The sequence below is a fragment of the Dipodomys ordii genome, unplaced genomic scaffold, assembly GCF_000151885.1.
Source record: "Dipodomys ordii isolate 6190 unplaced genomic scaffold, Dord_2.0 Scaffold61, whole genome shotgun sequence".
Taxonomy (NCBI): Eukaryota; Metazoa; Chordata; class Mammalia; order Rodentia; family Heteromyidae; genus Dipodomys; species Dipodomys ordii.
The window spans coordinates 154,685-165,877 of NW_012267277.1; the positions used below are offsets into that span (position 1 = coordinate 154,685).

Sequence of the window (11,193 nt, forward strand, 5' to 3'; positions counted from 1 at the left end):
CTTTTTTCTTTTTGCTTATGTGGTGCTGAGGAATTGAACCCAGGGCCTCAGGCATGCAAGGCAAACACTCTACCACTGAGCCACCTTCCCAGCCCTACATCAACTTTTAAGTATGATATGCTTTCATTTTCTATAGAGAGAGTTTGTTGTCTTGTGGGTTTTTTTGGTTGTTGTTGTTTTGCCAGTCATGGGGTTTGAACTCAGTGCCTGGGTGTTGTCCCTGAGATTTTATGCTCACTCACACCACTTGAGCCACAGTTCAAATTTTGGTATTCTGGTGGTTAATTGGAGATAAGTCTCTTATAAATTTTCCTGCTTGGGCTGGCTTTAAATGATGATCCTCAGATCTCAGTCTCCAGAATAGCTAGGATTATAAGTATGAGCTACTAATGCTTGGCTAGTGTTTTCTATTATTCCTTGAGATTTTTCTTTTTTTGCCCATGGGTTACTTAGAAATGTTATTTCCATAAGTTTTACAGGTTTTTCAACTTCTTCACTATATTAGATAATGTACCACATGCAGCTGAAAAGAATATGTATTCTTCTGTATTAGGTTGAATTTTCTATATTGTCTATTGGATTCAATTGATTATTGTGATGATATCATGTGGTTGCCAAAGATTTTCTAGGATCATATCTGTCACAAGGAGAAAGAACATGAAGAAAAATGCTTGGGAGGCTTTTATGACATCACTTCCAGTTAAATTTCATTGTTAGAACTCAGACACATGGCTTCATCTAATGGTATGGGAAGCTGGGATGTGTAGTCTTTTTGCCTGGGAAGAAGAGGAAAATGTATTTGGACAAACAGCAAGCAATCTCTTTCTATTCTCTGAAAGAGCTTGTATAAGATAAATACTTGAATCATGGGTATACAGTAGAAATTGTAGTTATTGGGGCCTGTTTTTCTTTGGGGGGAAATTTTGTAACTGCTGATTCAATTTAATGGATATACATGTTCCTTTAGGTTTTCTATTCCTTCTTAAGTTACTTTTTCTAAGTCACTTTTTAGGTATAGATCATTTTATATGAACTCTAAAATACTTTAGCATAAATTCACCGAAAGTATTTTCTTTTTTAATCTGTTAAATTTGCAATTATGGTCTTTCTCTCTCTTTAATATTATTTACTGATGCTTTCAGTTTTTTCTTTGATAATCCTGCTAGAAAATGTATCAATTCCAGTTGTCTTTATCATCTTCCTAACTTTGTGTAATGGAGAAGGGTACTAGAGATCAAACCTGCAGCTTGGCACATGCTAGACAAACACTCTATATCCTCCAACCCTCGATTCTTAATTTTTATTTCATTTTCTGTTCTTTATTATTTCTTTTTTCCCTTTTTTTTGGGGGGGGGTCCGGTCATGGGGCTTGAACTCTGGGCCTGGGCATTGTCCCTCAGCTCTTGAACTCAAGGCTAGCGCTCTTCTACCACTTGAGCCACAGCGCCACTTCCAGCTTTTTTCTTATGTGGTGCTGAGGAATTGAACCCAGGGCCTCAGGCATGCAAGGCAAGCACTCTACCACTGAGCCACCTTCCCAGCCCCTCTTTATTATTTCTTTACTCTCTTTCTTTGGTTTGGTTTTATGGGGAGGTGGTTTCAACTTGTATTTGAATGCCAAGCTCACTGTTTTATTATTTTTATTCTACTTGATACACTTAAAGCCATATAGGTCCCTGAAATTTGGCTCCAGCTATGTGTTGCTACACATATTTTTACATAATACTTTTGTCTAGTTCTGTGAGTTTTCTAATTTTCATTGGTTTATTATTTAATGAATGAGTTATTTACAGTGTGATTTCAAACTTCCACTAGCATGTGAGCTATTCTTAAAGTCTATCTTAGTTACTTAATTATTAACTTTAAGTAGTTTTTATTTTTATTTATTATTTTTTTTGGAGTCCGGTTGTGGGGCCTGAACTCTGGGCCTGGACGCTGTCCCTCAGCTCTTCAGCTCAAGGCTAGCGCTCTACCACTTGAGCCACAGCGCCACTTCCGGTTTTTTTCTTTTTGCTTATGTGGTGCTGAGGAATCGAATCCAGGGCCTCGAGCATGCAAGGCAAGCGCTCTACCACTGAGCCACCTTCCCAGCCCTTAAGTAGTTTTTAATTCAACATGTCAGTTTATAGTATAAAGCATCTTGATCAATGTCTTAGGTTACTAATTTAGAAATTAACTTTAGGGTTGGGAATGTAGCTTAGTGGTAGAGTGTTTGCCTAGCATGCATGAAGCCCTGGATTAGATTTCTCAGTACCACATAAATAGAAAAAGCTGGAAGTGGTGCTGTGGCTCAAGTGATAGTGTTAGCCTTGAGCAAAAGATGATCAGGGACAGTACCCAGACCCTGAGTTTAAGCCCCAGGACTAGGAAAAACATTAATTTTATTATTTTCAGAGAATGTGGCATATATAATAACAATTTTAATAAGACTTGAATCTTGCTTAATGACCCAGTATTTGTATTTGAAATTGGAGGTGCCTTCCCATTTATTTTGTTACTTGTTTTTTGAAACCTTTTCTTCTTACTGCAATTCAGTGAGATAGAATGATTCTTACTGTTCAAGTGAAAACAATTAAAATTCAAATATGAACATAATATATAACTTTTCCACATTCAGAAATCCAATTAGGCTTATAGCCAATCAAAACAGACTAAAAGAATAAATATGGTCAGCTTTGTGTGCTGTTTACACTTAATTTTATTATAGAATTTTTTAAACCTCAAGGTGAGAAATAATTCTTATTTAAATAGTTTTTGGATTTTCTTTGCTGCTCTACACAGTGCTTCCCAGCTATTGCTGTTCAGCAGATTTTGTTCAATTGAGCAAAGTATTTATAAACAGCATAAATCTAAGAATGAAATCTGGCAAGATGCAAAGAGAATAAATACTCAAAAAATACAGACATATGTATCTACATAGGCTAAGGAAGAGGGATAAACAAAATAAAAGTATAGACAAGAGAAACAGGAAGGAATCCAAGTAAATTTAAGTTATAAAACAAGACAGAGAGAGAGTTAATAGTGACCTTTTCATTATCATAAGTGAAGTTATTGGAAGGTATAAGAAATCATTTTTAATGTATTTTTGACACAGTGAAACTGGTCTACACTGAATACATTATAAGGTGTCTGCAAGCAGAGGATGATTTTTGTTTGTTCTCAGATGAGTCATAACCAGCCAGGTGTGGTGATGGAGAGCTGTCATAGTAGCTCTTGGCAGTGTGAGGCATGGGGATTGTGAAGTGAAGGCCAGCCAGTCACTACCAGGCTTAAATGCTGGTTAATGTCTAATCATATAATTGAGGTCTATTATGTAAGATATATCTCAGGTGTCATCTCTAGAAAGCCATTTCTGTACTGAGTCAGATTGCCTCTCTTGTCTTATATAAACAAGAAACTATCATAGCATTTAAAATAGTTCAAGAAAGATGTCCATTTAAGCATCCCCTTCCAAATTCCATGATTCTATAACTCAGGGCACTGTCCCTGAGCAATTTTGCTCAAAGCGAGTGCTCTACCACTTTTGATCCACAGCTTCCCCTCCAGTTTTCTGGTGGTAATTGGAGATAAGGGTTTCACAGTGACTTTTCAGGTCAGGATGGCTTTCAATTGTGATCCTCAGATCTCAGCCTCCTGAGCAGCTAGGATTACAGGTGTGAGCCATCAATGCCTGATTTGAACTCAGAGCTATAAGCTTATGAGGCAGGTACTCTATTAGCTACTCGATTTTTTTGCTACTAGATTTTGTAGGGTTTGCAATTTTTTTTCCTGGGACAGCTTTATACTGTGATCCTCCTATTTATAATCCTTCCATGTAGCTCAAATAACAGCCATACTTCACCATTCCCAGCTTATCTATTGAGATAGAGTCTCATTAATAGCTTTTCCTGAATATCTTTGAACTATAATCCTCCTGATTTCTATCCCCAAAGAGGTGGGACTTAGCTGTAAGCTTGACTTGTGTTTTCTTTCAGTATTCAGGAGTGGAGTTATTGAACATAAATTTATGGAACTTGCTTTTTTCTTTTTTTAATTAATTAATTAATTATTTTTTTGGGTCCGGTCATGGGGCCGGAACTCTGGACCTGGGCACTGTCCCTCAGCAATTCAGCTCAAGGCTAGCACTCTACCACTTGAGCCACAGAGCCACTTCCGGCTTTTTTCTTTTTGCTTATGTGGTGCTGAGGAATCGAACTCAGGCCCTCATGCATGCAAGGCAAGCGCTCTACCACTGAACCACCTTCCCAGCCCTTTTAATTTATTTTTTAAAGTCACAAACATCTTTTGATCTTCACAATGAGAGTCATCATTAGGAACTTGCTTTTTTTCACAGAACATGTATGTTTCAATCTATTCACAGTGACTGACAGAGTCTAGTTCATTAAGTGTTGAGCCAAATGAAGTTTCACTGAATAGCCATATATAAGCAGCACCTAAATCAAGACACAGCATTGTCATCATTTCAGAACTCTCTTTCATGTCTATATTAGATTTTTCACATTCTTTTTTAATATATATTTTTACTGTAAAGATACTGTACAGAGGGGTTACGGTTACATAAGTAAGGTAATGAGTACATTTCCTGTTGAGCCTTGTTATATATTCTTTTTGTTTTCCCCTTTGATTTTCTCCTACTATCCCTTCCCTCTCTACCTCCCCAACTCCTCCCTTCACCCCATATTTTTTTATACCTGCCTGTTTTTGTCCAACATTGTATGTGAAATCACTATGTTGTGCATAGTTATAGTTTATTCTTTCCCATTGCTGGGGATAGTTTGTTTTAATTCAACTTTATTCAACTGTTAAAAGGTTTGGGGCAGTTCCTAGTCTGTGGGTTCTCTTGTACTGCTGCTATAAGTACTCTTATATGCTTTTCATTTGGGAATGTGCCTAAGAGTTACATCTGTATGTTAAGCTTTATTAACAGTAATAAACAGATTTGCAAATTATTTTTACCAAATTATATTTCCGGCAGTGAGTGAGATTTCAGGTTACTCTGTCTTTGTCAACACTTTTACATTAGGAATTATATATAGTAGTTAGTAGTTATAATATCGTATTTTGGCTTAATTTGATGATTAATCTTTCATTCAGAATTTGGTTCAAAATTGGATTTGACTTTGATGATTAATAAAATTTTCATGCGCTTATTCAGTTAGATATGATCTTTCATGACATCCTAAGACTTTTTAAATCCCTTAACTGTTTTGCTAACAAAATATGAAAATATTTTCTTTTTTCTTTAATCAGCCTACAGAAGAAAAAAATCTTAGCAATATGTAAATTACTGTTCCTCCACTTGCCAATCATGAGACTTTGAGAAAGATATGTAATTACCATTTGCTTGATTTTTTTCTTACAAAGTGAAAAAACCATAGTGCTTAACTCAGAGATATTATGAGAATTCAGTTAATATATAGAAATCATTTTGAACAGTATCTGGGACATATAGTATTTGTTATACAAATGTAATATATTATTGTTGAGAAAAGTATAGATAACATAGATCAAGAAACAGAATTGAAGCTGGGTGCCAGTGGCTTACACCTGTAATCCTAGTTACTCAGGAGTCTGAGATCTGATGATCACAGTTCAAAGCCAGCCCAGGCAAGAAAGTCCATGAAATTCTTATCTCCAAGAAAGCCACCAGAAAACTGGAAATGGAGCTGTGGCTCAAGTGGTGGAGCACTCAACTTGGGCTGAAGAGCTTAGGGAGAGTGCCCAGGCCCAGAATTCAAGCCCCAGTACTGACCAAAAAGAAAAAGAAAGAAAGAAAGAGAGGGGAGGTAGGGAGAAAGAGAGAGTGAGAAAGAAGGAAGGAAAGAAAGAAAGAAGGAAAGAAAGGAAAAAGAAAAGAAAGAAAGAAAGAGGGAAGGAGGGAGGGAGGAAAAGAAGGAAGGGAGAGAAGGTAAAGGAAGGAAGGAGAACTTGATATATACATCACACCTAATACAAAAATTTATTCAAAATTAGTCACAAATGAGCCTTAAGCCAAGTCTATAACACTTTTACAGAAAAATATAGGAAGAAATTGATGACCTAAGTTATTCAGAGTTCTTAGAACTTATAAGCACAACTCATGAAAGAACAAATTGGTTATTTCCAAAACAAAAACGTTAATAGAATGTCAGGGAGGGGCTGGAAAGTTGGCTCAGTGGTAGAGTGTTTGCCTCCCATGCATGAAGCCCTGGGTTCCATTCCTCAGCACCACATAAACAGAAAAAAAGCCGGAAGAGGCACTGTGGCTCAAGTGGTAGGGGCTAGACACTACCCAGGCCTAGAGTTCAGCCCCACAACTGACCAAAAGAAAAAAGAAAAACAAATGTCAGGGAAAAACAAAAAGAATGTCAGGGGCTGGTGATTGTGGCTCACACCTGTAATCCTAGCTACTCAGGAGGCTAAGATCTGAGGACCGGGTTCAAAGCAAGCCCGGCAGGAAAGTCCATGAAACTCTTATCTCCAATAAACCACCAGAAAACCGGAAGTGGTGTTGTAGCTCAAGTGGTAGAGTGTTAGCCTTGAGGGACAACGCTCAGGCTCAGAGTTCAAGCCCCACAACCGCCAAAAAAAAAAAGAAGGGGCTGGGAAGGTGGCTCAGTGGTAGAGTGCTTGCCTTGCATGCATGAGGCCCTGGGTTTAATTCCTCAGCACCACATAAGCAGAAAAGGCCAGAAGTGGCGCTCTTGCTCAAATGGTAGAGTGCTAGCCTTGAGGTGAAGAGCTGAGGGACAGCGCCCAGGCCCAGAGTTCAGGCCCCACTACCAAAAAAAGAAAAAAGAAAAGAAAAAGAAAGCATATCAGGGACCTGAGGCAGACAGATTGTGAGTTTGAAGCCAGAATAGGTACTATAAGATGGCTAACCGTCCACATCTATTAGAATGGCTCCAATGAACTTGCAGTTTCAAGTAGTGATGATGATTCAGATCAGCAGGAACTACTGCTACAACCAGTTTAGAAAGCAGTTTGGCAATTATAAATTTGAATATATTCTTACTACATGAACCCAGTGATATAAGAAATGGTGTTTAAAAAAAGTACCTCTTTGCTAGTGTGTAGTAACTTTATTCCTAATCACTTTGAACTGGAAACAACACAGTTGTCTTTCATCTAGGAAAAACAAACAAAACAGCAGAATAAGTTATAATAAAAATAGAGTATTACTCGGCAACAAAAAAGAAACAAGCTATTGATATACTCACCAACAATGGTGAAACTCAAATATATTATGTGAAAAGCAGGCTCAAAAGACTGTATGATTCCATTTATATGACATTTTGGAAAATTATCAGTGGTTACCAGCAGCTAGTACATGACCCCAAAGAGGCAGTATGAAGAAATTTCAGGGAGAAGAATGATAGAACTGCTTTGTGACCTGGTTATAGAGGTGGTTTAACACTCTTTGTCTTTGTCAAAATAGATGAAACTTCATACCAAAAATTGTGAATGTTCCTACACTTAAATTGAAAACTTTTAGCATTAGACAAATCTTAGGCCATACTTTTTTTTTTTGATGGTACTAGGGTTTGAACTTAAGGCCTCTCATCAGCTTGCTTGCTGATCCAGCATTCAACTATTTGAGACATACTCCTAGCCCTTCCATTGTGCTTTTCATGTTTTTCTAGTCTCTATTTTTTCTTTTGGAACTCCTTTAGTTTTTATTGTCTATTCTTTAAACATTCCCTTGTTTCATAATTTATTGTATGTTTCATTTCTTTATGAAATTGAGTTTCTCAATACCATCCTTTAATTTTATAATTCTGTGTTCAAAGAAGAATTTTTTCTAGTTTTGAATTTTTGAAGTTTTCATTTCTAAGATTCCTCATTCATCCTATAGGCTTCCCAATTTCCATATTTATGATATGCTAGTATTTTATATTACTTTAGTTTTTGACATGATCTTTCTTTCATACATACTAAAGTAGATGTAAAACTTTCAAAGGTTTATGGGCTGGGAAGGTGGCTCAGTGGTAGAGCGCTTGCCTTGCATGCATGAGGCCCTGGGTTTGATTCATCAGCACCACATAAGCAAAAAGAAAAAAGCTGGAGGTGGCACTTTGGCTCAAGTGGTAGAGCGCTAGCCTTGAGCTGAAGAGCTGAGGGACAGCGTCCAGGCCCAGAGTTCAGGCTACACGACCGGACCCCCCCCCCAAAAAAAAAAAAACTTCCAAAGGTTTATAGGATCTAAAAGATTTCTGACAGTTACTGTTACTTTTTATTTGCCTCTTTATAGTGATTGATAATACAAATGTTAAAATGAAAAGGTTTGTCAGAGTTCTACAAGAAAAGATATTAGAGACATACCAAAAACTCATAGCTAGCCTGGGATGGGAGAAAAAGATTAAGAAGGAGGTACAGATGTATTAAAACAAACAAAACCTTGGTTTCAAATCTGCCAGAAGGGTTAAAAAATGTGCCCTGGAGGCCCTATGTCATTTTCTAGCTCAGTGTTTTCAAGCTCATTAGAACTGCACAAGAGTAGAATTCAAATCTCCTAATCTTCCACTCAGTCTAAGCTCTAAACTATGTTACATTATTTGAAGTATTGTATTATTTGTTTTTATCTAGAGAATGAAGATACATGCATGAAATAATCTTTGATTTATTTGTATAGGTTTTTTTTACCACTTAACCTATTTTCTGGCTGCTGGTGCTGTTAGTTTAGGAATTGGTTTCTTCGCTTTGGCATCAGCTTTGTGGTTCCTGATTTGCAAAAGAAGGTAAGGTTTATTAGATATTTTGCTTAATGTTTGTTTTTTTTTTTCTAGTCCTAGGGCTTGAACTTTGGGCCTGAGCTCCTCTTTGCTCAAGGCTAACTAACATTCTACCAGTTGAGTCATAGCACCACATCTGGATTTTTCTGTGATTAATTGGAGATAGAGTCTCTTGAATTTTCCTGCCCTGGCTGGTTATGAACTACAATCCTCAGATCTCAGTCTCCTGAGTAGCTAAGATTACAGGTGTGAGCCACCGGCAACCAATTTGCTTAACTATTTTTTAACAGAGCTTCAGTGAAGTTCTTTCTCAAATAGTGTTAAACAAGGTGGGGGCAGTATGGGAAGGGATAGGAAGGGGAAACAAAGAGGAGGCAACAATGCTTGATAAGAAATGTACTTGTTATCTTGCCCATGTAATTGTAACTCCTCTGTACGGTATTCTCACAATAAAAAATAAATAAATAGCTGTAATAAATAAAACATAAATAGCTGTAATTGTAATGATTCTGTAGTATGGAATTTAATTGTACACCCTTTGGTTGGGAAGGGAAGGCTTCATGTGTTTTAAACAGCTTGCAACAAGTACTATAATAATACAAAGCAATCTACATAGACCCTCTGTGTGTGTGTGTGTGTGTGTGTGTGTGTGTGTGTGTGTGTGACTGGGGTGTAAGCTCAGGGCTTTATGCTTGCTAGGCAGATGCAACTTGAATCATGTGTCCAGCCCTTTTTGTTTAGTTATTTTTCAGGGAAAGTCGTGCTTTTCTTGCTTAGTCTAGCCTGGATTGAATGCGCGCACGCGGGCGTGTGTAAAACCAACTCAGTCAAGAACCTTTTCATCACCTATCAATGGTTCCTCATTCTCCTTTCCAGATGTTCATTTCTATTTCCTTTCTCAGAGGCAACTGTTGTACTGATTTCTATCATTGTAAATTAATTTTTTCCGTTCTTGAATTTAAGTGGAATTGTGTGGTCTGTTTTGTATCTGCTCATTTCACTTTATAATATTTAGTTAGGTTGCATTTTATTCATAGTTTGTTGGTTTTACTGATGAATAGTATTCCATTGTATAAATGAATATACCTTGATTTATCATCACTTGGAGCCATTTCCAGTTTTTAACTTTTAGGAGAATGGCTCCCATGAATTTTCTTTAGATTTATAAAAAAAATGGAAAAAATAGAAAATATATTTATGGAAACTATTTTCTTCTCTGGAGTAAATACCTAAGAGTTGAATTGTGAGATCATATACTACTAACTTTATAAGAAGTTGTTCAACAGTTTCCCAAAGTAAATGTATACTTCCAATATCAATGTATGACAGTTTTGATTTTTATATCTTTTTAAAATGTTTCCTATCTGTGAAGCCTGAACTTTGATGGTGCAAGAATGAAAGCAGAGAAACAAGTTAGGAGGCTATTTAGTCCATGTGAGAGATGATGGTATCTTAAGCTAATATGAACATAGTTATAAAGGAAGATTCAGATCATGGATGTGTTTTACAGGTAGAATCAGGACTTGTTGATAGATTGAATCAAGGTGTGCTGACACCTAATGCTTATCATGAACAGCTAAGAAAATAGTTTGTCCATTTTGTGAGATAAGGAGGTAACCATAAAGGAGATCAGTTTGGGGAAGTGGGGATAACCTATGAGTTGTGTTCTGGATATAACTTTGAAAGCCTATCAGACATCAAAGTGGGAATGTCTAACAGACAGATGGAACTACTCATGAGAGTAGTCAGGATAAATCTCACAAGAGAAGCCAGGCTTGAAGACTTTATAAAAACAGAGCATCAAAAGTCACAGATGAGACTAATCAGGGAGGTTGTTGAAAGAAGTGATATATGACTGTATCCTTCCTGATAGTCACATTTAGTAATCTAACAGAAGAATAGGAAGAATCAGCAATATTGAAGAAGAAAGAAAAGCAGAAAGATGTGGTGTCAAGGATGTAAAAAAAATTTTAAAAAAAACTCACAAGGAGGATTGTGTTGAGGGCACTAAAGTTGAGAAAGAAGATAGATGAATTACTTTTTTCATGGAAGTCATTAGTGATTTCTATGAAATTTTAGTGGAGTAATAGGTTCGGAAGCTCATCTTTTAGGAGAACACAAGATGAGAGAAAGCGAAACAATATAGACATCTCAAGAAATTTTGTTTGGTAGTTGGTGAGAAGTTGGTAAAGATGACAGTAGCTGACTTTAGAGTCAAAGGGGTTTTCCTATTCTAAAGAATGAAATACATTCTTGATAACACTCTTGCCTAGCCCCACTATATTTGAACCATCATCAAGTACTGGTTTTTTTACCTCATAATTCACTCACATCTACTGAGTTTTCTTTCTTTCTTTTTTTTGGTCCAGTCGTGGGGCCTGAACTCTGGGCCTGGACGCTGTCCCTCAGCTCTTCAGCTCAAGGCTAGCGCTCTACCACTTGAGCCACAGCGCCACTTCCGGCTTTTTTCTTTTTGCTTATG

At 37.0% G+C, this 11,193-nt stretch overlaps 1 protein-coding gene across 1 annotated transcript in view; it reads left to right on the forward strand.

Moving 5' to 3' along the window:
* The first annotated feature begins 728 nt into the window (after nt 1-728).
* The window catches only part of LOC105989918 (chromosome unknown open reading frame, human C1orf185), a 22,598-nt gene continuing 12,133 nt past the window's right edge, over nt 729-11,193 (forward strand). Inside the window, exons 1-3 of the mRNA XM_013022188.1 lie at nt 729-744; nt 8,612-8,717; nt 10,084-10,123. Coding sequence (XP_012877642.1) covers nt 729-744; nt 8,612-8,717; nt 10,084-10,123 — 162 coding nt within the window. The remainder of the gene's footprint in view (nt 745-8,611; nt 8,718-10,083; nt 10,124-11,193) is intronic.